Source organism: Rhizophagus irregularis, chromosome 11 (genome assembly GCF_026210795.1).
Source record: "Rhizophagus irregularis chromosome 11, complete sequence".
Taxonomy (NCBI): domain Eukaryota; kingdom Fungi; phylum Glomeromycota; class Glomeromycetes; order Glomerales; family Glomeraceae; genus Rhizophagus; species Rhizophagus irregularis.
The window spans coordinates 1,718,193-1,744,043 of record NC_089439.1 but is presented as its reverse complement, the minus strand read 5'-3'; the positions used below and the strand labels follow the sequence as shown (position 1 = coordinate 1,744,043).

General features: G+C 34.4%; 5 protein-coding genes across 5 annotated transcripts; 2 read left to right on the top strand and 3 right to left on the bottom strand.

Moving 5' to 3' along the window:
- Positions 1-2,685: 2,685 nt before the first annotated feature.
- Positions 2,686-2,892, top strand: OCT59_002911 (uncharacterized protein; the record flags this gene model as incomplete). The annotated part of the gene is made up of 1 exon (XM_066145265.1): positions 2,686-2,892. One exon carries the CDS (start codon positions 2,686-2,688, stop codon positions 2,890-2,892), a length of 207 nt encoding a protein of 68 aa, XP_065996002.1.
- Positions 2,893-4,306: 1,414 nt separating this feature from the next.
- Positions 4,307-4,849, bottom strand: OCT59_002910 (uncharacterized protein; the record flags this gene model as incomplete). Its single annotated transcript, XM_066145264.1, has 3 exons — positions 4,307-4,410; positions 4,500-4,760; positions 4,834-4,849. The coding sequence occupies 3 exons, from the start codon at positions 4,847-4,849 to the stop codon at positions 4,307-4,309; spliced, it is 381 nt and encodes a 126-aa protein (XP_065996001.1).
- Positions 4,850-8,945: 4,096 nt separating this feature from the next.
- OCT59_002909 (uncharacterized protein) lies at positions 8,946-9,862 on the bottom strand. The gene is made up of 2 exons (XM_066145263.1): positions 9,828-9,862; positions 8,946-9,697 (listed from the first exon to the last, which is right to left on the bottom strand). Exon 2 carries the CDS (start codon positions 9,642-9,644, stop codon positions 9,105-9,107), a length of 540 nt encoding a protein of 179 aa, XP_065996000.1. The 5' UTR covers positions 9,645-9,697; positions 9,828-9,862; the 3' UTR covers positions 8,946-9,104.
- A 3,315-nt stretch (positions 9,863-13,177) lies between these two features.
- Positions 13,178-14,293, bottom strand: OCT59_002908 (uncharacterized protein; the record flags this gene model as incomplete). The annotated part of the gene is made up of 1 exon (XM_025329440.2): positions 13,178-14,293. The coding sequence occupies one exon, from the start codon at positions 14,291-14,293 to the stop codon at positions 13,178-13,180; it is 1,116 nt and encodes a 371-aa protein (XP_025169314.2).
- A 7,914-nt stretch (positions 14,294-22,207) lies between these two features.
- OCT59_002907 (uncharacterized protein) lies at positions 22,208-24,024 on the top strand (the record flags this gene model as incomplete). Its single annotated transcript, XM_066145262.1, has 2 exons — positions 22,208-22,217; positions 22,370-24,024. 2 exons carry the CDS (start codon positions 22,208-22,210, stop codon positions 24,022-24,024), a joined length of 1,665 nt encoding a protein of 554 aa, XP_065995999.1.
- Positions 24,025-25,851: the final 1,827 nt, after the last annotated feature.

Sequence of the window (25,851 nt, the reverse complement as noted above, 5' to 3'; positions counted from 1 at the left end):
ACCTTGCCCATCTTCTAACAAAAATCAGTTGGCACTTATGGTAGTGGTAATCGTAACACTAATCATTTATTTGGTCCTGGTTGGGAAGCATTACTTTTTAATATAGAAGATGATGGTCCACTACACGATATTATTGCGTTAACATAAATTGAGCCTCGGAAACAAACAACTAGACTATTACGTATAATGTAACTCTTTGATAAGTTTGCTTGTCATCTAACTTTATTGATACCTATTTCACAAATAAATACAACACTAACTTTCTAATTATGTATATTCCGGTCATTGCATTAATGTCATTTGTATCACTGATCGATAATTACAAAGTGAATAAGTTCGACATGATAAATTTGTTATCACAAAAAATAGCATTGCGAGGTATTATCTTGGGAAGGTTCGCTAAATTCAGTCTGAGCTTTTTTATTTAAAAGTGGGATTATGATTTAACTATAAAAACATGCTCATCCCGTAATAAATTTTTTCGTTACTTTTTTACTTACTATACAAGTCAACGATCTCGTAGGACATGTACAGTACATGCCATAGATACTTTAAACGAAAAAGGATGTTTCAGAATTTATGTTGTTTCTTCCATGTTTTGATACATTAAGAGACCCATTGTTAGCAATGATCCGTGTTTATTGTTCAAATTTCATTTCGCCCTTTTCAATGAAACGTAAATAGGAGATTTTAAAAGGAATATAATAGTTTCATATTTGCAGTATAATGATTTACCGTCCAATCGAACGCGAATAATAATATGATGCAAAGGCAATTATAATATGCTATTTTTGTCACACCATATGGTATGATCCGCACTGGCTAGGTGTTTATTATAACACAAAGCCAACGAACGTTATCATACTTGATGCTATAACATTTACTGCTAACAGTGTAGCCTTTCATCCAGGCTGCGATGGTAGATTCTCTGTCGCGAGATTTACTGCACCGAAGGATGGAAATTATGCCATAAGCGCAACTTTTGCACACATTTCTAGTTGTGCAGAACATTCAGGCGCTAGGAGCTTATATAGTATATAATAACTTAATGACGCTTTGGGAAGTAGACCTAGCCGGTCCAAGAGATTCGAAATCGTTCAAAACAACTATATGACATGGGACCCTCAGGTATCGATGTCACGTGATGTTATTGTCTATTAGTAATATGTCCCGCCGTCAATTGCGATTGTTTCGTAATCAGTGCTGGTAGTAGCGTTTTCCTACCAGTATAGTTTAGTTCGAAGGGTGAGGTCTTGCATAACTGCTTAGTCTACTTTGTGGGATTAAATTCGCAATTCTAATAACCTGAATAGTCCCTGTATTCCTTTATGTATATATACTATTAATGTTATGGATACCGATAACTACTCTTCTAGAAATAAAATAAATAAAATAAATAAGATTGTTTCGTAACAGTATAGATTTATGAAAATTTTGGTAAACAATGAATATTTATGTTCACTCAACATCGCTTTCATGTCGAATTGTAACTCCGATTATAGATTATTATTTTGTCTGTTGACTGATCAGGTGTGCATTTTTTAATACATTTCGTACAATCATTATTAACATGGTCTTATGGAATTTGATAGCAAATAGAGATTAACATTCGTATTACACAAAAATAATAGGGTTTGATGTCACTACATACAAGCGAAACCCTCAAGATAACTGATAAGGAGAAGAGTAGACGTCACTCTTAGCCTGCGATGCAAAAAGCTATAGATAAAATACTCCGGGTTTATTGGTATTAATAGCGGGCAATGATAATTAAGAATGGCCCATAACGGATACTGTAGAAAAAAATTGGGCAGTTGGGTGTGGTTCTGGGAATCCAATATGAAAATACAAAACTTTTAGAAACCTCTTTACGACAAGTAGTAATATTAAGTATTAATGACGTGTTATCACAACAGGGAAATAGTCGGAATAGGCTTTCCCTCGACTGTCTTGCCTCTTATTTTCATTGACATGATCCACATAATTATAAATTGCATGGACGAACACAAGATTCTAATCGCATCATTTGACGTTATTTCCCTATCAGGATCCAGCTTTCATGGTCAATACACGAAATTATTGGCTAGCTAAAGTTTCGTGTCATCCCTTAGGTACCATATAGCTTATGTAGCACGTCTATGAAATACAGCAACTATAGTAGATTTCTTTGTAGTATTGACATATGGTTCTAGTCACCAGCTAGTGTGTGGATATCAAACTAATCGTTAACACGAGTGTACTATTATTTTTTTGCTAGAATGGGGTCAGAATTGCTTCATTTAATTTCAAACAAAACTAACAATTGTACGATCATCGTTGACATATCGAATTTTGTCCTACTACTAAGTATGGTATTCCGATAGATTCATTCTTCATTATAAGCATAACAACCGACCTTTGGATTATAATAAGTTTATGCTGATCCATAATGTCGGAACTTTACAGATTGGAGAGACAAACATTGCATTTGAATTTATGCGCATGTTGAACAGCTTAGAATATTTGCGTACAAATATACTGTATTCCGATTTGTTTCCATTCCTCACAATGTAGCTTTGCAAGTCATGATATCGTTTCCAGATACTACGAGGATACCGACGATTTCGCTGTTTATTTCGTAAAAGCACCCAGGTGTTATAGATTATTGTGATAATGCCAATGACGAAATCCTCGTATCTTATACCCATGATGACAAAGATAGTTTCTATTAGAAAGGGTATCGAGGGCACTCAGTGTCATAAGTTCGATGTGAGGGATGTAGTAGATGGAAAGCACTTAATCTTATTTATTATGGAACCGGATATTTTGGGCGTAGCCCAGTCTTCGACTGAAAATTATTTCGTTGATATGCACCATCTACGGGCACAACACGAACAGTTCTGTGAAAACTGACATTGAGGATATCGAAGTGGAGCGGAATAATATGGGAGAATTATTTGTATTTTGTTTCGAATACCAAAGGGGAAATCAAAACCAACATCTGAAGAAGAAAGGGAAAACTGGCAAGAATATGCAAGGAAGAAGCGAAGGATCTTACTAAAAAGCAATACGAAATCGTAAAAATACTTATAATGACACCAACTTTATTTTGTACTACAATGCGCCAACTAACTATTTTACATACTTTGCAGAAACTATAAAATTTTTTCCGATGTCAATATGGTATTGATAAGGTATCGGTAAAACACCAATATTGTAATGGTTTATATTCTTACACGAGACAGTTACCATTAAGTAACGGTAAAATAACTGCACATCATCAGTTATCGTTACAATGTTATCACTATATTATTATACGAATCTTCAAGACATCAAATTAAAGTCGAAAAGATTTATTATAATGTATTTTTAATAACTTATCAGTATCGTATAAATATTAGAACAATTATGTAACGATATATTAACGATATATGAGCTGTATTAATTAATAAATAACAAAATTTATTGCAAATTACTATTAAATAGCCTTAAAGTAGTACAAGTTTCTTATATAGTTAGTATTCAGTAAATCATGAGACTATTACTACAATAATGAAGAAAATGCGCATTATTAAATAAAACTATCGCAGATAATGGAAAAACATGTCGCCATCTATTATCGGTTTGTATTCTATATAAGTCTAGTCCGATTAGTCTCTTCAAACCATTTCACAATAATAAATACATACAACTTATTATCGTTACCTTTGTGACTAAAAATTGCTTCAACAATAGCGTAACTTTCATTGTAATCTTGTATTTGCATCTCCAATACGCAAGTAATTTTTAGTGAAAGTGCCATGTTCATTTTTGTAAAAATATGTCGCGAGTTCATAAATGAAAATTTTTTTGTGTATCAAGGCAGCATTATAACCCATATCTGAATATGATATCATTAATTCAGATCGGAATAAGGGTCCATATAGATCTACAGAACGTTCCCTAGCTAGCTTTAGTATTGATATACGTTGCCTAAGAGATAACTTAACAATATTTTCGGCATTTGTTTGTACTAAAGAATAGAACAAAGTAAAAAATAATCTAATATAATAAAACCAATGAAATATTAAAAACTAACCATTTGTTTCAATCATAAGGTTGTTCTTCAATAATAAACCAATCACCAGCTATCCGTGCAAAATCATCTGATAAATTAGTGAAACCTTCACAAAATTTGGATATCCTTGGATCAATGCCACCGTCAATTAAGTGTCGTAATGCAAAAAGTATCGTATATCGTTTCATTAAATCCAATTCAATATTTTTTCAATTCATCTTTGGTACCATTCCCTTAAAAATTTTATGTACTGTACAATTTCTTTGACACCTACAATTTGTAGCCATCGTTTCCATATAAAATAGCCAAAAGACGTCCTAGTTTTCTTCTATTATTGTCATTATAGCATAAATATTCTCCAATTTGATATTTAACTATAAAAAAATAAATATTTAAAATTCTAAATAAGCTATTCCTATAAAAATTAAATACTGTACTATATATATTTCTCGATAAATATTACCTTGTCTTATATTATTATCATTATTAAAATTGTCATCACTGTCATCTTCGTTCAGATCATTATCATCATTATTAAAGTTGTTGTAACTGTCATCTTCGTTCAGATTATTATCATCATCGTTAAAATCGTTGTAACTGTCATCTTCATTTAGATTATCATCATTGTCATCATTTATATTTATATTATTAGCCTCACCTATATAATTATCTTTTTCGTTCAAATTATCATCGTTTATATTTAAATTATTACTATTCAAGTTGACTTAAAACATTTGAAGATGTGTTTGTAAAAAACTTATGGCGTAAATAAAATGGTTTTTTATGTAAAGAATTACTTCTATTTCGAATCATGCTTATATTTTTTTAAAATATTTTAAAAGTAGAAATAAAAAATTTTTAAGAAAACTTTACCAAAAAATATATTTAGGTTAAAAATAAAATTTTTATGAGAACAACTTTACCGAAAAATATATTTAAGTTAGAATTAGTTAGGCTTTTTATTCATATTAGTCATAATATCTTTTTTTATTAATATTAGTCATATAAAAAGTCAAAAAAAGTTAAATCGCGTTAATTAGTAATCAATAAATAACATCAGATTTTATTGGAAGCGAAAATTAAACTCTACGATATTAATAAGCTAAGTAAAAAATATATAATAGGATCATATTAATTTATTATTGATAATCTAGTCAATTCTCTCTTTAAAAAATAAATTGCTGAAATAATAAAAACTATCATGCCACCAAAAACATGTAATAATAGTAGAATTCAAGAAAAAGTAGTACAGACTACTTAGACTACTTTAATTCAAAATAAACAGAAACGAACATATACTAGGCAAAAAAAAGCAGAAACGCTGCAATCTACTATAATTGGTGTTGAAAGGTCACAGAAAAAACAAAAATGATCATATACTAGTAGACAAAAAGAAGCAGCAATACAACCATCAAACTGTCAAATTTCTTTTTTAAAAGTTTAATCAACTTCTTTTAACTTTTTGAAAAGTTTAGTTTTGATACTTTTTTTTAGTTTAAAATTTCAAAAAAAATTTTTAATGCGAGATTTTGGTATGTGCAATTTTTTTTTAATTTTATCCCTCTTTAAACGAACATTATTAACACTTTACATTTTTTTTAGGAAGTTTTTATGTTTCTTGAATGTGAAATTTTGATAAGTGCAAATTTTCTACTTTTCTTCTTTATCTGTCTTCTAATAAACATTTACTACAGTTTGTTTTCTTTCTTTTATTAGACAGTTGGTTCTTTAGCTCTTTGTACATGAATTTCAGTGAGTTTTTCTTTGTTTCCTATAAATACTTTTAACGAATGGTTATTAATATTTCTTTTTTTTTAGATGGATCTATAATATCGATGTAACACTATTAAAGCTAAAGTTGATCGCCTTGTATACAGTACCAATGTACCGAATTCAAAAATCTATCTTTCAATATATCAAGGCGATGGTACGAATATTAGAGTCATGGGATCTCGGTAGGAAATCAGTTCATTTCTCTTAACAAAACATTTCCTAATATGTTACATTTATACTTTTTTAGATAGTTGTTTCTTCGGATTCATTAGACACATGAGAATTCGGAAAGTGGGTTTTTCTTTGTGTCAACTTATTATTTTAACAAAACATCTCTTGACATTTCAACCCTTTCTTTTTAGGTGAATCTGGACGTATGGGAAACCTTAATAAAAAATGGCTTTTAACTTTTTTTTGTATGGAAGAATTAGCTCCAACTTGAGAATTGAAATTCCAGGTGAACACGGAGATCATCAGGTCAATCAGATGATTGTATGATACCATTGTCCAAATCAGGTCCCCACCTTGTTATAGTTGTGTCACCAAGGGCGCTATGTCAACGGAAATTTAGTACGTTGATCGCTTAAAAATCCGCGGCTATCCAATTATAACAAGAGGAACATTAGATAATCATGCATATATATTTTTTACATATTGAAATAATATTATTAATTACAAATGGTTATATTATAAAAGATTTTTAATTAGATTGTAATTTAAATTAATTGCTATATTTAAGTTATTTGTAATTTACGAAAATTTTATGTTGTTAGCAAAGTAATTTATAATGTTTTTAAAATACCGTGAAAATACCTATAATACGCTTTTCTATGTATATTTTCAATGAATTAACAATATTATAAAAAGAATTGTTCCGATGCAGTCAAAATACTGTGTAAATCTCATTGTGATACTGGATTAACATCGGAACAATTCATTAATAAAAAAGGATCGTCATATTACCCTAAATATATCTTGCATATATCTTAGTAATGACGCAATGATACCTCGCAAAAATTCAAGGTTTCTGCAAAGTAAGCAATTTCATCATCTGGTATAATTAGGGTATCAATCCATGGTTTATTATGCAGAGCATCATGTATCGTCTCCATTCTGTTATTATTTTCGTATATCTTTTTAGTATCAACCAACTGACAGATAATAAACGAGCTTCGAAATCAAGGTCAGATATGTGTCAACAAGATACTATACTTTTCTATGACTACTTTTGTGAGATGATTTTTACTGTAGTGCTGGCATCGGAATTCTATAAAGAGCGATTGCAGTATTTGATGTGGTTAGCTCATGTTTGATTTCACATTTTTTATGTTCGTCCGTTTGGCCATCAACTATCCCATTGATGAATAACGTAATGCATTATTATGGATAAAACGTTTACTAAAAATTATCGTTGATCTACAACTCTTTCGGAAGCGAACTCGTTGATGTTTTCTTTCGAATCTGGAATAATTACGTTCAAGATTCTTATTGTAACACGGTGCAACGGGATTATTTCGTAACCGGAGACATTTATCGTAAAATGTAGTGTTGATATTGTGTTATCATAGTATGCCAAATATTAGACTCCCACATTTTTTCTACACGTGAACGAGCAAGGCGAAAATATTAGGGCTCTTGCCGAAACAAAGAGGTGTGATTATTCATCAACAACACGATAATTAAGATCTAATCCCATGATTACATACTTGGGATCATGAGAAACAAAGTCGTAAACTATTCTTCAAAATAAGTGGTCCCAATTGCCTTTGTCGTCGTTGTTCTTAGTCAATTGATCGTGACATTTCGTTAACAGTTTGTGTATTACACTTTTCCATACACCCACCTGAGCAAGGTGTAGAGTTTGTAGAGTCATAGAATTGGAGATCAAGATAACGAGAAACAGAGCTATTAATACATGATGCATTTATCTGTTATAGTTGATATTAATAAAAAAAAAGGATACACCATAAATTCTTGCAATAAAAAAGAACTCTTGTTGATTTTACATGTGGGTAGTATTAAGGTTTTCTATTCTGACCGACATTATAAATTTGGCCAGAATTATAATTATTATAAGTTGGGATAAATTAAATGGACTGGTTACCGACAGATAGCAAGTAAATATCTTATGCGATATCAATAAGTAATATGGCTATTTTTGTAACAGATGAAAAAAACGAAAATAATTAATATAATGGAGAGCAGTCTTAGTATTGGACAACAAAGAATACAAGGATCTTTGTCAATATTCCATAGTTATGCGCAGTTTAGTGGAACTATGAATGTCAACCGTGACCCACGGTCACAGCCTTCTTGTTGAGAATATATTTTCTGCTGCGGACAGTAACAGTGACTAGTACAGGATATATTAAATTGCAGATCAGAAATAAATATGAATATTCGATTCGTTTGTTTTCCATTTAGTTACACCTTTGGTTCACCAATTAACCCGTTAGAAACAAACCGCTTTTTATATTGTCAAAAGTAATCGTAAAATTATTACATAAAATACTGGTTAAGAATTTTCGGAGACATTCTTTGCGTTGCATCGGCAAAAACTTTTGTGTTTAAAATGCCCAAACAATCTAACACGATACCTATTTACCACTAAGGAAATTAAGTTAAGACTATCATTATAGTGAGAGTATTTATTTTTTCGAAACGTAAAAAAGAGTGAACTTTCTTTTATCGGTAATTTGTACACAATGTTCGGAGTTTCGGAAATAGACTAGTTTACATATATTTGTCGCAACGAGGATAGTATTGTGGACAAATCTGAATCGAATCTAAGTAACATAGGTTGCTAATGGATGACATCTCAAGATTGCGTACTAATGAAAGTTACATTATAACTTGAATTGTAACATAATAAGACGTGGATTTATTGGAACTAGTTTTATCATTCATGTACTTGATCACAAGGGAACAAAGTTCGTAACAACAAAAAATATAAACCTGCTTTCTTGAAGCTTACTTAGGACAAACTGTCAACGCTTGACAGTTTTTCAATAGTCTAAAAAGGTTCCATCGGGTGCGAACAGAATACTAGTGTCTCAACTATTAATCATAACCCCAATACCGTACTTTTTTAGTAGAACCTCGTTATACGCAACAACAAAAAACTTATTCGACACTTGACCTTTCCCATGTAACTAATACATTTTGTTTATTGAGAATATGTCATCAGGACGAAAAAAAGATAAACAATACATAAACTAAGAAAATATAAGAATACATTCAGAATGGGGATAACCCCTTACTTCGGGATGTGGATAAAAACAGTGGGTGCGATTTCTTACAATACAGTTAACTCAACGTTAATGTTGACCCTATAGTTATCCGCCCATACTATTTTATATAGGTCATTATCATCTTCTACGTTCTTAACCTCGTAGGTTTCAACATCTTCGCTTTTGATTTTCAACGACTGATAGTCGATGTTGCTGATTTCGGTAAAAACTGAACTAAGTTTATTTTTAAAATGGGACAATGATCCTATATCCTGCGTTATCTGCCATATAAATTTTCTTGTTTCGTGTTTGTACTTGACAGTACAGTTAACTTCCTTCCAGTGAACGGGTGTAACGACGAGGTGAATATTTTCTTTTACGAAGGGACGAAATTCAAATGACAAGAAAGTCTCAATTGGTTTCCATGGTTCTCTCAATTTCACCAAGTTAGGCTCAGAACCTCTAAGTTGGCTAGGAGGGAAATTAAGCTTATACAGATCCATTTGTGTAATGCTAACGTTGTTAAACCTCGGTTTTACCGTTTTCTTGATCAAAGACTTTAGGTTACTAACTGTTTTGTCCATAGGGATTTCTACAGAAAACATATTTTCTTTACCATCTCCGGAGATTATACAGTTAAAAGTAGCTGTCGTAATTTCTTTTTTCAAAATGCGTTTTAGTAGGAGACCAATTTTTTTTCGAAAAATTAGCATAGCGCAATTTTATCTGTTCAATAAGTGCTGCGCACGGCATGATTAGTCCGTAAGACTTTCAAAGAAGTAACTTACTTGTTATTTCTCGTTTATTTAATTAACCCGTCCATCGTAGAAGGAAGATACAATTTATAATTTATTATATACCCCCTGAGGATCAGTGGCAGAATTTTTTTCCGTTATTTTGGTGCACTATTCCATTTCCATTTTTTCATATGTAGTCGATCATTAGTCATTTGTGTAATAAAACATCATGCCTGATCACCGCAATGGAATAACTAATCGATAAAAAGAACAAATCATAATGGTTGAAATTAATTCTGCGGGCTTGGCGTGTCTTAGGCTGATCTGTATACCACAACTAAATGTTCATTGGTATACTGTAAAAGAGGGTAATCATCTATGAATTATTCATAATTTGTATATTTTATTAAGGTATACTCAGTTAGTCAAACCGTGAACAAAGAATTTTTTAAGAATGTCCATGCTTACTAGATGGAGAACTCTAATGATCGTATCATTACTCTGACGATCAATGGGATAAAAAATTGGCAGCAGATGATACACAAGATACGAAACAAATTATTTATAATATATGTATATACTGTTTTTTCTATTTTCGGGTAAATTATGTGTAACAGTTTTTATCGCTTATCATATTTATGCGGTCATCGACTTATATTGAAAATACATGGTGATCGCCAAAATTTAGCATGACGATCCTTTTGTAATACAAAATTGGCTAGTTCCGGAGATGCCATATTTCGTTACTAACACCTATCAAGAATAAATCGGCCCTTCTTTCGGCCCACTCAGCCATTTACGGTATTCCGAAACCTAATTCTTTGTAGAACAAATAAGTGAAACTAGTTTCGATCTCAGTATGTGGTTGATCATTCATCATATGACTTGTGACCATCACCGCAGTAAGATAAAATGTTGACAATAACAATTGGAATTACCGTGGGCATGATCAACATATAATGCAAATGATAGTTAAGAGTACTGTGTCTCGTTCTTCAGAACAGCCTTTTTTATTAATGTTATATCTGTCTTGTCTTAAAAATGAAAGGTACTGCGCACATGGCCGCATAAATTATTACGTATTCATTTCTGCATATTACAGTGGTGAGCATAATTATTTGGAAAAAAGAAGAGGCGAAATACTCACCCTTCGGGTGGTTTTACTAGGCCATGCCTACGAAGTAAAAAATATGTTAAAAGCAGTATAAAATAGCGATATTCCACAATATCATTCCAAATAATTTTGATCTTCGAGCAGTGGGCTTCGCCCAGCCAAGGGCTCTCCGACTGATCACCGCTGTAGTTAAACGCAGTAATGCTTATTTATGTCAGCTTACATAAGAAACATAGAAACCATAACAATCTCTTCAGCAGAAATTAATTTCTTACATGTAGTACAGATCATCCTGCTACACTCTGAATATGAAAATTTTTTGTACATTCTTCAGCGACGCAAAAAATTTCTTGGTAATCTACTTCGTACCCGGAGGGTAGTCCACTTCGTCTAGTGACAGAATAAGAATAACGTTGTCTATTATTCGAGTGATAAGCTCTTGGTCACAATACCTACCAACATTAATAGTAAGAGCTCCACTCATACTTTCTTATGTTCGTGTGTCTTATGAATGGTTATACGAGAATATTTGTTTTCTTTTTCTACCCAGAGGGTGTGAAGTAGGATGAAATGCAAAAACAAAGATAAACGTACGAATTTCTTAGGAAAAGACTCTGCACTTACCGTTATCGTGAGTAGTACCTCATTATTATGATAGGAACATTACAGTAGCACTCGATGTAGATATGTTTTTGAAAAGATTATTACGTAGAAATGTTTCAGGAGACGAACGAGCTACAGAATGAATATTTGGTCCGCATTAATCTACCACAACAATTCCTACTCAAGGGACCACTTCTTATTTACAATGTACTCGACAAGGAATAAATATGGGAAGACGACGATGGCTATAGTGATGGCATTATATTACAAATACGTAGAAGAAGACATACATTTACGGTTAGCTGAAATTTTACAGAGCATAAATACGTACAACAACCAGGAGTTATTTACAAAATACCAATACCCGATGGAGAGTTAATACTGGAAGGAGGATAGGCGTAGAGCGTGGAAATTATATTTCAAAGATAAGAAGATACGCATCCATATTTAGCTGAAACGTTTACAGAGCAGAGTATTTAGCTACCATGTTCATTTCCATTTTCGTTTATTCTAATATACTGTGTTATCATAAATCAGGGATGCAAATTCTTCCTCCGGTCTTTCTACCGAATTTTCAGAAAACATGTGAACTTGTTCACGGCTTTTGTAACAGCAATAGACTATATAATTGTAATAATTGATGGTGTTATGACACTCTTCAACGAACATTAATGTTAAATTAAACGTAATGCAGTCATCTATGAGAATGTTCGGATAAAAATTCGAATATGGGCCTTCTAATAACCAGATGCCTCTGTCTGCACAAAAATGACTAATGTTATTTGGATAGCCGGATTTACCTAAAATACTCTAAAGATGACAATTCGCTATATGCTGAAGAGCAGAAATCAGACAGTTACGATAATTAATACACTGGAACACAGAGCGAAGTGGGTAAGGACAATAAATACTTTGGAACTCCGGAGCTAGGAATTGTAATGGTAGACTATTTGTTATTAGATGTAGTTGCACAAGACTAATATTCGTCCTATTTAGCCGGATATTCTAGAAAGATAACAGATTCTACGTATAGAAATGAATTCAGAATGCAAAAAAATAATACGCTTTTTATGTTTTTATAGTTCTCCATCGGTTCTTAATATTTCGGTCATCTGCTGTTATTAAACACGTTGTTGCTATCGTTACCAAATTCTGGATGAACGCATGTAGTGAACAATAAATAGTGTCAATATGTTTTTCTAATTTATTCGGAAGTAGAATACCATTCAGTTTAGGACTCTGTTAATCACTCCTACGTAAACAGGTCTCACTTATCTAATCTATATGTTTCTCCTTAAACTCTTCCCGTGTTCTCTGAAAGGAACCATTCCTTTTAAGAATGCAGATTTTCACAAATTCTACGTTAATTATGTAGCTATACTGATCTTATCCCAGGACTTATATCGGCTTTCAAGTGTGGAATGGCGATAATAAAAAACACAGTTTCCGTCGAATTTCGAATATAAGTAGGTAAACTAGGTTTTATTTGCCTATTTGAGTATACACCTGTGCATATTATCAGCTAACGAATGGGTCACGTAATGAAAAATTGTTAAAACACTCAGTGAAACTGATGGAGCTCACACGTGGGCAAAGCTCAGTAGGAGACAGCCTAGAGGGCGCAAGGTTGATAACCGCATAGACTAATAGTCTTTATAAGTCATATTTAGTACTGGCAAAAGTTCTAGCTAAATTCCTGTTTGGGAAAATTCATTGAAGACGTTTTCACAATCAATTCGTTTCGCCTGTTTTCTTTTCGTGATAACAATTTTCTTGCCTCATAGGGAGATATGCTCATTTTGCATTTGATAAGGTAAACCGTGAGAGGGAATTGATGTGGAAGGATTTTTAAGTGACATCTCCCAACCTTTCGTTTTGACCAGCCATGTATGTATAAATAACGAAGGGATTGAGCTACATGTTTATTCAGCTCATTAATCAACAGAGAAAATGTATTTTTATCGTATACGTACATCCCAAATGTATGCAGTTTGGACATATACTGTAACTTACTGCCTAGGTTTTCTATCCATTCGTAATTCTTGTCTAAGTTGTTATAACAAACGTGGAGTTCTCTGAGAGTAGGTGCTAGTAAGTTTATCCATGAGAAATCCTGGTTTTCAAAACCTGGAATATATATGTCTAAAAACCTAATTTGACGAAGCATTGGTGATCTCAGAATTACATTTCTGTCCGTAACGAGCATAATTGATTCAAGTTTTGCACCTATCAGTCGCACGTTATATCTTTCTAGAGCATGAATCACATTCGTGAATAAGTTCGGGTCTGCTGTGATTGAGTTATATAGTTCCCCAAAGAAAGGACTGGAAAACTCTTCCCGAGTAATAGCTGATACTCCCAACAATACAACTTGCTTTAGTATGTCAAAATCCAGATATTTTAAATATTTAGGGTATTCGAAAAGTGGTCTTTTTGGAAGTAAAAATGGGCATCCATACGAGAAATATAACAGAAGCCTAACAAGAACCGTATCCTTGGGGTGAATCCTAAAAGAATACAACTGTTGAGAAGCAAACTTTTCGTAGTATGCGAACGGGTATTTCCATAAAAATGGAATGCCTATTCGGCACCACATTCTGTTAAGTTGAACACACTGATATAAAGTTGGAAACCCATCCCAGAATAACTCATCACAAATTTTCGTAATTAGTTCAACCGAATTCATGCGAGTTATTCGAGCAGAGTTATTTACTAGTGGAACAGTTAATTCAATTTCTCTACCACCGCAAGTGACATGTTTTTGGGTAGAAAAATTACAAACAAATGGCAGGAGAATCATAACCAGAATAAAACCATTTTCATCATGAAGGGAAATAGAATTCCAGTTCTGTGAAAAGGAAATCCTTACGGAAGTACTCGTTTCAAACTTTCTATATCTGATGTCTTCTACATTTCCCGCAAATAGCTTCGACTGCTCATGATCCAGTACATACTCTGCCTTTTATGATAACGGTCTAAGATTACGTCGATCACTTATTCAACCATCTTGGAATATGGGAGAGAATGGACACAAGTTCAACGAATCCTAATCAGAAAATGAATACTTTTTGACGTTGAGCTTACTTATTCGCTTCATTTCCATTTTTGGGCAAAGCTAGTTTCACCAGAAATCAATCTAAAGGTGTCCATTATAGTGTGCTAATATCATACTTGTTAACATCCCACTGGACAGCTCCAACAACAAACGCCTTTGCTGAAATAATTGTAGTCGTTAATTCACTTCGTTGGCAAAGCCAGTCTCAGCAAATCATATAATTATTTTATATATCATAACCGTTGTCCACTCTCGCTTTAACACCTTCCCTTTCTTCTCTGCAGTTGTGCAGGCTATTCTCCTTAGAATATGTCATTAGAAATTATAGTCACGTGACAAACTATGCATTGCTCAGAGTGTCATATGACCATGTTGATCGTGTTACACATGATAAAAAAGATAAGCAAAATGATCTGCGTTACAATTTGTACCCGAATCACGTGCTCTTCGAGTGTCTCAACTAATTTTCTTACCCATTAGTCCGTATAACTGTCAAAGAAGTGCATATGGGTAGTTATACTGAGAGTACCTCCTATTCCGCAGGAACTCAGTCAGAGAGCCCTTGGCTGGGCAAAGCCCAGTGCTCAAAGTCACGTGATTTTAGCAACCATGTTCGCAAAACTAGAATAAGCTTTTAAGTGTATTAAAAAATTGGAAATAGGTAGTACCATCGGGTTTTTTTGCGACCTATAAAATGTGAGCTATGCTCCTCACTTCCTTTCGAAGGGCCATTCGAGGACTAATAATCTTCGTTTCCTTAGAAAATCATGGTGATTTTCGTATACATTTTGTTATAATTCATCTATAATTCATCTGTAGTAATATGCTTCAGTGCCGTTCAGGGAATTAGTGTATGAAGATCACATGTGTTACCTGTGAATGTATGCAAGAAAATCCTGTATAAATTTTCGAGTGAAATTAGAAATTTACCTGAAGTGTGAAAGTGTACAGATGCCCAGTTTCTCGATAGGATAACAACAGCAATGATATTAGCAGAGAATCTCGTCATCGAACAAGGAATACTATTTGTAATAACTAGCAGTATTCTCTATAAATTTCCCAGGCTACTCCTAGTTCTACCATTAGGAACAGTGGAACGGCATTTTCTAAGGCCTTTGAGCCTATGAACGTAGGTTCCTACCTGAAAGGTACTACGTAGAACCTCCTCTTGTTAAAAGCGCACCCTTTGTGTGGTTTTAGTGGAACTGGACGAAGTCCAGTGGTTGAGCGGCAAGAGCCCCTTGGCTGGGTAAAACCCACGGTCAGTTCATAGGCTAAAAGCGTAAAAGATGGAATCCACCCAGAGGGTATACTGTAAGCTCCTAATAGTTGAGCAACTAGGCGCTCAGGTCACACGTTAACATCTGTAGCGTAATGAACAACAACGAGACCGTGACCCGTGTGTCTGTTGTCTTTCTTCATTGTTTACAAAAATAGTGGATTGATTACGTGATCGAATAGCAATTCCGGATATGAATTCCATGGGGCTGTCACACATATTCCAGAACAAAGCGAAAAATAGGTAGAATTGTAGTACAGTAACAAAGAGCTTGGCCGCTTAGTAATAGGATGCTTTAGCCTCCTCTTTTGCTTTATTAATAACGTGACATGAATTTGCCTATATTACTGCAACCAAAATTTCTGGTTAAAGTACTTTCTTTTCTACCAAGTAGATCGCTATGATATAGAATATTACAAGAAATACTCCCTGTATCATTACCCCCCAGGTAGTTGGGGTTCGTCCAGAAACAGTTTTTTCTCCGAATTGCGAGATCACACTGAAAACAAAAACATCGCTCACAACTAATAAGAAAAGTATATAAAGGAACACTAGTAGCTTTAGTCTGACCCATTTCTCACTTAGTGGATGGTCAGGGGTTTCCTGATTACTTAAATTGATCGGCACCGAATCTTTCATTTTTTATATATTCGAAATATTTGTGAAAACACGAAGATAAATGGTGTATCTACTAATAGGCAACACCGGCATATGTCTCCATAATTGTTGGTATAGTGTTCCTTTAGCATAGACATTTTTGGAAACTAGTTATTGTTTTTCGTTCCATAGGACGGGTTTTCGCACAAAGCTGCTTCAATGAAATTATGAAAACAGTCCACTTAAGTTTTTTCTTATACTATCAACGCTTTGCCTCACACATGGTATTAGATTGTCATATTTTTATTCCGTTAAATAGTAATGATGGATTACGAAAACGAAATATACGAGAAGAAAAAACAGAAAATGGACAAACTGCGTCATGTGAGAGAAAAAGGGAATGAATAGTCTTGAAATTAGAACTGAAAAGACAAAAACTTGCCAAACTGCGGCGTGCAAAGGTGGACACGAAGAACAAAGAGAATGGAGGCAGAAAAATTCAGAACGGCGGCTTACATACGAAGATACGCTCGACCAATGAATTAACAAGTACAGAATATTATACTCGCTCTCAATAAGAAAAACCAGTTGTACGCACGAGTGAATGAATGTCGTACTTAATCTATATGCCATTGTTTTTACTGCTCGGAATACTTGCATACGGTATGTAACGTTCGATTATGTAGCACGTACTCTGCTTTGTTCAGACGGCCAAAGAGGTTGTTTTGAGATTGTAATAATCAATCAAACGCTTTTACACTATGAAATAGTAAATGAACCCATGTGAATCTATTCTATAGCTCGGCTAGATTATTTGGAATAGCTAAACAAACTAAGTCTGTTGAATAGAGTTTCTCCAAATGAAGTCGTCAGCGCAATTCTACTATTATTACGCATTTAATGAAATAAAACAATCGTGAGACTAATAAGAGAATTTCTGACAACAATTAAGTGAATCTCCTCTTCGATGCTGAAGAGTATTACAAGTATTGTGAAAACTGGGCTTCACTGAAACCAAAATGCCAACAATGTGCGTAGAAGTTACTTCGTAGGCTCCCCTAGTAAAGGGGTTTATGGTTTTTTTACTGAGTGTCTGAGCTTTGCTTACGAAGAAAATGAAGGCACCAATAAAGGGTGTAAACTCATCAATACGGGTTACTTGTCACTTCATATTATGGTGTGCTTCGTGTTAAGTAGAATGGGCTTATAGTTGAGAGGCGATGGGAGCTCGTTCACTGTAATAATGCTTCTAGTTATTAACTAATCTTTTTTGCCGTTTATTATCAACTAAAGTACCATTTAGTACTTTTATACGATGTAACGCTTATAGCAGGAAATACTTAAACAAAATAGCAAAGCTACGTTTATCAATTTAATAGTACATGCCATGGGCATCAGACGGTTAACAGAACTATTCTGCAACTGACGTAACTATGATAGTTGCTTGTGTTGACAGTCCTATGCGAATCTACGTGTTTTCGATGGTTAGGCTATGCATACATTTGTAATTCTGAACGTTAACTGGCACCGAAAGACCATACTCTTGTTAGAACACTCGAATCTTATTATTTCACGACTTTTGGTTTATTAGCCAATAAAACTGCACCAGACAAGATAGAAAAATAGTCTATGACCTTTCAAAGAAGTAGATAAGCGTATGCCCTTTTTAACTTATTCTTCTCGCATCCTTTTATACCCGAAGAGCCCATATGTATACTTTGCGGTTATCACCAAAACTACGAATACTCCTGTTAACGAAGTCAGTGTAGTAAACGAAATGTCGTGGTGGCATTTGTGCCCTTTGGGGTCTCTGGATGAATGAATTGTTCACACCTTTACACTAAATTTCGGTATGCATTGTTGATTTCAAAAGGACCTGCGTATATACTAACATAAATAACTTCCGTTCGATGTTCGTTGAAGACGGTTATATAATAATTCGTTTATAATTTCATAAAATGTTGTGAAGTGAACCCAGAGTAATTCTATCTACTGGAAAGTATGAAATAGTACTTGAGAAATTACTACGTTTTCCGAAGGATACCCTGGCACAGATTTGGTAATAGTAAAAAATAGAAACCGCAATCGTTACAAAAAATAGTAACCAGTTTTTTCTGTGTAGTAGTAATAACTCACATATAGGACAAAGGCTTGCACAATACGTAACAGCGTTTTATATATTTTTTCGTTATTGTTACAAAATCTACTGCGAAAAATAGTGAACACAGATTTAATACGTAACGGACATTTTTGCAGTGATTTCCGCATATTTTTTGGCTACATTTAATGCCTTTTTTAAAACTAGTGAACCTATGAATGAGAAGTTGGGTTGACACTTCTTTGAAGAAACCATAAACCTTGCATTTTCAAATGATGTCTGTTACGTTTCTCTAAGAGTTTCCGGAACAGCGTCTTTCGCTAACCCTTGTGATAGACTGCAATCAATCAAGAATAAGTATCGACTACGGAAATTAATAAGAGGGACCGCCGGAATCGAATGCATTATCGAAAATTAGCAGTAACAGGAGTTACTTCTTTGAAGGTCCATGGACTAATTTCATCTGTCAGCTATCTTTATGTTTACATATGTTATAAACTTACACCTTGTATACCAATATACGGTACTTGACCAAATCTCAGACTACTTCTTAATAGCGAGCTTATCCATCATCACGTGTGTGCACCCAAATTCATTTTACGTTAACTATTTCATATAAATTAGCTAATGTTAGGCACGATTATATAACATTATGTACTGGCGCAATTGATAGAGTAGTTTGTGATATGTTGAGGATTTTAATTATCAGATGGGCAAAACTAAACTTCGACAACGGGGTCAATTGTGACAGGACACATGATGTCTTGAACATTTGTTCAGAACATTTGTTCAGAGTACCTAAAGAGTACCCATGGGTATTATAACAAATACTATTATTAGTTGTAGTGCGAACCGTGTCGATCATATAATTCACCTTTGTGGAACGAGCGATAAAAAATTTCTTGTTTCTCGTGTTGATCCCTAAGCAGAAATGGCTGGATGTAACTGCACAACATTCAATTTTCCAGTATAACTAGGTAAAAGTATACATAAACTTCAGAATCTTGTAGCAATTACTCTAATGCAATTAGATTCAGTTTCATCCGCATACGAATTTTTCATTTCTTTACGCAGAAATTTTTTTTGCTCGTAATACAAAAAGTCGAACTGCATATTACCAGGTTTCTGCAGATTAGAATTCTGTGATTTGGCCAGAATCACGTAAAGTCGACCAACATTACAACACAAACCTATTCAGTAAAACAAAGAACACGATTATTTTTGCAAATGTAAACTTCATACTCTATTACTCTGTGTCAACAATAAACTTAAATAAGTTTTTTTTTGTCAGTGGGATTGTTAGTTATTTAATCACTCTTATTGAGCTTTTTCAAGGGACGTGTACCAGTCCCAAAAGGTACTAAAATTGTCGGATAATAATAGTTCGGATGGATAGCAGTGTATGCAGGATCGGTCACGATGACGATAGGTGATATTGGGGCTTCTTAAGTCTCGATGAAATCTATCGTGGTAATATTCCTTTGAAAACGATTTCGGAACTGAGTTTTTACATGATACTGGCGAGATTATAGGAAAGAATTGAAAGAGGGTTTTGAGGAGCATGAGCTTTGTTTAAAGCAGCGTAAAATGTTCTGGAGACTGGGCATATATTGATGAGTTGACGAATCTCCGGTAACAAGATGGTTAGAATATAGAGATACTGATCAAAAAAATAATGTGTATGGGAGATACAATGAAATCTAGTAACGAGATGCGAATCAACGTGACTGAATGGTATATAAAAAGAATGATTAATAATCTACATTGCCATCAAATATGTTACAATTTATGTGGAGTACTCCTGCGATTTATATAGAGCATCCAACAATATAAAGTCCAGATCTCTTTATCATGAACCTATGAAGGTTGCGACTCTTTCGATGAGTAACGAATTCTCGCCCAAATTTCTTTGTTATATTCTTATTACTTTATGAGTTTTCATTTAAATCACTTCAGACCCTTTTCTCTATAAATAGCATGATAGTTAAGAAAAATCGGATAGTGTCTCATACACAAAAACGAAATAATGGAGTCTAAACAATTTTTCCATTCTTCGCATGGTTTTGGCGTTGCACTGATTATTGTTACTAAAAATATCGAAAATAGTTAAGGTATCTCGTTCACAAAGTGTGAAAACATGAAATCCACCCAGAGGAGTAAGAAGTATAGAATACAGCTTGGGATATTAACCGAGAAGGGATGTTTATAGCTAACCATTGTGAAGACTGAAGTTCTAGCTTTCATTTTGTCCGCCCATTGACTATAAATATACGCTAACATTATCCTGTGATTTGTTGTTTATCTCCTGCATATCGAAAACGAAATTAATAACTTCTATATTGAGAATCTGGTTTCTTTGTTTTATTATTATGTACGTTGATCTAACACCGGTTCTTCGATCACATCTTATTATACGAATTGGAGAACTTGAAACCCACAAAAGGGATTAAATCAATGTATCTTATTCTTGTTCTCAAAGAACTTCACGTAAAAACGAGTAACAGGATTTACATAGCATACCTCTCTTCTACACGTAACTCATTGATTGTACTAGTGCCTCCTGTTTGATCATACTCCATATTTTTACTTTACTGTGTGGAGACTAATGTACTATATAATATGAAATACTAACGTCACTAGTAATTCATAACACTCCAAAATTGTAATACGGATATTATAATGTACACAAAAATACTTTCAGAAAATTTACTCGGACTCGCCCAGTTACACTGAACTCTACTGGGTAGGATAAAATTTTTTATCACAATAGTTTTCGTCATAAATAATAAAGATAGTAGTTACCCGATGTCATTAGTACTACTTACATTTCAGAAAGAATCAGACATTACGTCATTATCATGTGACACTCTGAACAAATGAATAGAGTATCATGTGAAAACCTATTACGTCACGTGATTTTTATTATTGTCGATTACTATAATAAATCGTATATCAGGCATTCATGATAATATTTTACATAATACGTTGACTAATGTAACCGAAAGTATTCGTGGATCACGGACATTAATAGGAAGATGCAATAACTTATCACGAAAGTTGTGTGTCTGCGAGCATTTCGGCCCAGTAACACTTTAGGAGAATGCCTTTTTTGGAATTGGCTGTAGATAATTGCTGTGGAAGCAGAATAATGCCATAAGGTGACTTCTTACTCATCGCCTTGGTACCTTTGTACCCTTTAGAAACTGTTCCTCTCGAATAGCATGACAAGTTGAAATTCTCGGGAAACAAACAGAACAGCAAGTTGAATGAAACGGAACGATTAAAACCGTGAAGGTTAGTAAAACACACCATCGAAAATATATTTACCACATGCCACGATTTAGTGGCTGCACATGTCCACGTAACATATTCTATTGCACCAGTATTAACCTATATGTTCCATACAAGAGTGGCCTTTGCTGCTGGTTTATTGTTTCGTGGGTCGTATTTACAGGTTTCTCATGATTATAGGACCGTATGAGAATTGCGGTGAGACGATACTTCTTATTTGTTTATTTATGCTATTTTGTTTCCACATTGTTGTTCTCTTGTTTCTGCATACTATTTCACCTTCATTTATGTGCAGACAGTAGTGGTTGCATTCGCTTTTCAGGAGCATGAGCATGATCATTATGGTTCTCTTCGCACCACACCGGTTACTAATTTCCTTTTTTTGACATTTATAATGAATGCGGGTGAGCCGCGAGGCCAATAGAAAGTTTGGTGGGTAACTAGGTTTACCTTGCTGAGCTACTTTCTGTAGCACCCTTTTTTTTATGTAACGTTTTAAAGAAATGATAAACATAAGTAATGGACGACGAAAATAATATATACAGGGATTGAATAGAACAGAACAAGAAATACTGTGACGAATCCACACTTTTTGCAAAATACACTCGATCAAAGAAGTTAGCGATTTATGATCATATCATAGAGAAATTCGTGGTCTTTGACACTCTGGACGCATACTGGGAGTTGTTTAACGAGACTCCCAACGAATACAAATGTTTCTCGGAAGTCGTATTCCGAGATGTACCGCAGTCACCTGTCATAGAACTTGGCCTTTCTTCGAATACAAGGTTTCCTGGTACTAAGATTGTCGAGATTCTCCGCACTGTGGTCGAAGGGATGCTAAAATTATTTCGTAACAATTATGGAATTTACGACAATATTGCTCGTGTACCTTCCTCTCCAGATGAGCTAGTTATCATGGATGAGATTGTACAAAAAGATGGCGTGTGGTATTATTTCTTTCACATCCATACTCCTACCTTTTATTTCCCAGATTACTCATTTTGTGCTGGATTTCGTAAACTACTTTGCGCATTACTGCCCTACGATATTCGTGTGTTGATTTCTAACCCTATTGATGATCCTTATCAGTTAGTGGGTATTTCTGGTAATTTCCTACTTAGCCTTGACAACCATAAACGCATCTCTCCTTATGGCCAGTTTCTCGGAACTAATTCTTCTGTTGACAAGAACGACCTGTTCGTTTCACGTTTCTCGGTGATGCATGTCCCTGCCGCATATGAACAGTTAAGACTCAAACCTTCATTCTTTGTTTTACGTGGCTCTTCTCCTCACTCTGTCCCAAAGGAATGCTACAATTCATCACTAGGTTCAATACCTAACGATAGTTCTAGTGTCCGCAAAAATGCCATCACCGGCATTCAACGAACTACGTCTCCCACAGCAAATGACTCTTATCCCAGTTGTCCACGTGACTTTTTACTGGACAATGTACAGCCTGCGTCTATCACAGAGAGTACGGGAATTGATGTTACTGACTCAAGCGATTCTCCTGTTCCATGCATAAATACAGAGCATGACAATGAATCAGAAGATAGTGGTTCTGTGGTTTTTGACGAAATAATTCCTGTGGATGTCTGCAGTCATTCAACGATGTCGCCTTCACCACAAATAGATTCCTACCACGCTTCTTGCGTAGTTCCACAATCTTCTACCGTGTTCATTTCAGAATCTTCTGGAAGATTTCGACCTTGTGACGACCCAAATCTCCTGACTGTCTACGCAGCAATAAATTTCATGGTTGTATTGTCTACTATTATCAAGAATATATGCCGTTGTTATTTGTGGCGCAATTCCCAGAATACAGACATAGACAATTCTTTGTTACCAGTAAAAGACATTCGCTCATTATCAACTGATCCTTCTTTTCGAAACAATTCCACAACATTCTATTCCCGTGGGACTTTCTTCGGGAGAAGTCTACACGCTGGTCATAAAACTAGGAAACATGTAAAAATTTCACATCAAACGAAAGTTATTCGGAATAAAAAAGTCGGCCTACTAGCAGGTGAGCATGGATCTGTTACGCAAAGTAATTCTCGTGGTGCGTTTCGCCTTGGAGGAAATATATCGTGGGATAACGTATGCGGAGTACTTCCTCTCTGTGCTAACACAAAAACTGAGTTCGTTGTACCAGTTTGTTGCTGGTTAATTTGCTATCAGAACAGGGTCCCAATTAATCCACCATGAAGATCCCTAAAGTGCTTTCATTGTGCTGTGTTCGTCCTATGAACCAGAAGAATAGAAAGCGTTTGCCAATTTAGTGGGAGTATGCCTACTAATAAACATAGGGGGGATATAATGATTTGACAATCGGAGGGGAATTTGCACGACAAAAATAGCAGGGGTTTTTGTGTCTACTTAAAAACATAAGAGACCCTCATTGCAACGGAATCAATATTTACACGTGAGCAATTTTCAGTGACCTAACAATGACCCCAACCATGAGTAAAAATATCATTCCATTTGTAAGCTATGTGAGTGCGGTTGAGTGATTATGCCAATAAGATAAATAGGGCATCATGATGATATCATGTGGTGATAACGCAGTTGTGCACTAATGATCCAGGCTAGGCAAAGTCTACGAAGTAAATCTTTCCCATATGTTGTCACATCGACTGCGAGGGAGTATCTAATCTAACTACAATGGATATAGGGAGGTGAGAAATTTTACTCGAATTCGGGGCATAGCAGTCTGGTGGATAAGTAATACCTTTATGATTATCTGACAGGTTAGTTTACTGGTAGACGACTTGCCATGCGTCAATTAAAGTATTTTTATTCTGTTACTTGTTGGAAAACTATCGTCTTTTCCTCACTAAAACGGTATCATCAACGAAGTGACGTGTACCAATAAGAATAGTAATATTGTTTCCTGTTGCGATAATTGGAGAATACCTTTACGTATAATTCTCATTTTAGTGATGTTATTGATGGGTTAATACTGTCTTCCGAAATTACAAACCATATACTATAGATGATTATAGATTGTCTTCTAGCAAAAAAAAGAATAAAGAACATGATCATGAACGAATTACAAACCGTAATGGTCATTCCATGTAATAACAACTAGTGACCCTCGATTTTGTTATCATTATATGAGAGTCTTTAACAAACGCTATTCGAAATTGTGTTGTGACACAGAGGATTTGCTTCACAAATAATCATGCCATACTTTCAGTTGTTTATAGGAAATGAATATTTGTTGCGGGGTTATACTAAGACTGTTACTATTTTTTTGTCAAGCTGGTGAGTTCGAGAAAGTGAGATAATTAAAACAGCTATAGTTTCTGTCTAACGGACTCTCGTAATCAAAGAAACGTGACACACTGAGTAATGTTTAGAGTGTCATATGATATGAGATCATGTGCATGGAAAAATTACGAAATTAATGTTGGGCCCAATCGTAGAATATAATTTTACCTCTTAAAATCTCACAGTACACGCTAGAAATATTTATAGTGTAGAAACGATTATCTTAGTACAACATTGCGGTAATGCGCCTTTACCTGTTTTAGAAGATAATTTAAAATCAAGACAAGTCTGCGTGTTTAATAATGGACCTGTGAGTAAAATCTTTCCTTACGTATCATGTGGTATTGTTGTTGTCCATGGTTACTATTTCTAGTTACATTAATATTATACTCTTTTTCTACAAGAATCCACATGTAAGCATACCAATTTTCTGTCGCTCTACAAATTGCTTGTCATACTTTTTCTGAATTGTAGGCCAAATTATATAAATCTCGCCACCATAGTTGCATGGTTTGTAAAGTAATATCCTCACTCGCAGAAAAATACTGTAAACATTGTTAACAGAATCATGCGTAGTCCTACTCAAATTTCATCAGTCGGAGACTGCTCGAAGAGCACAATGGTTACAATAGGAAGCAATGGCCTCTAGGTCAAATATTAACTTCGTCGTAACAAAATATATGTGGATATCTTACAAATTATATGTGGACATCGTTACAACCTTTTCGAGGGATCGGGTTTATGTAACAATCGTTACCAACA

What these genes read in the sequence shown, in the direction of transcription:
- OCT59_002909 (XM_066145263.1), bottom strand. Translation starts at nt 9,644, where the DNA reads ATGTTTTCTGTAGAAATCCCTATGGACAAAACAGTTAGTAACCTAAAG.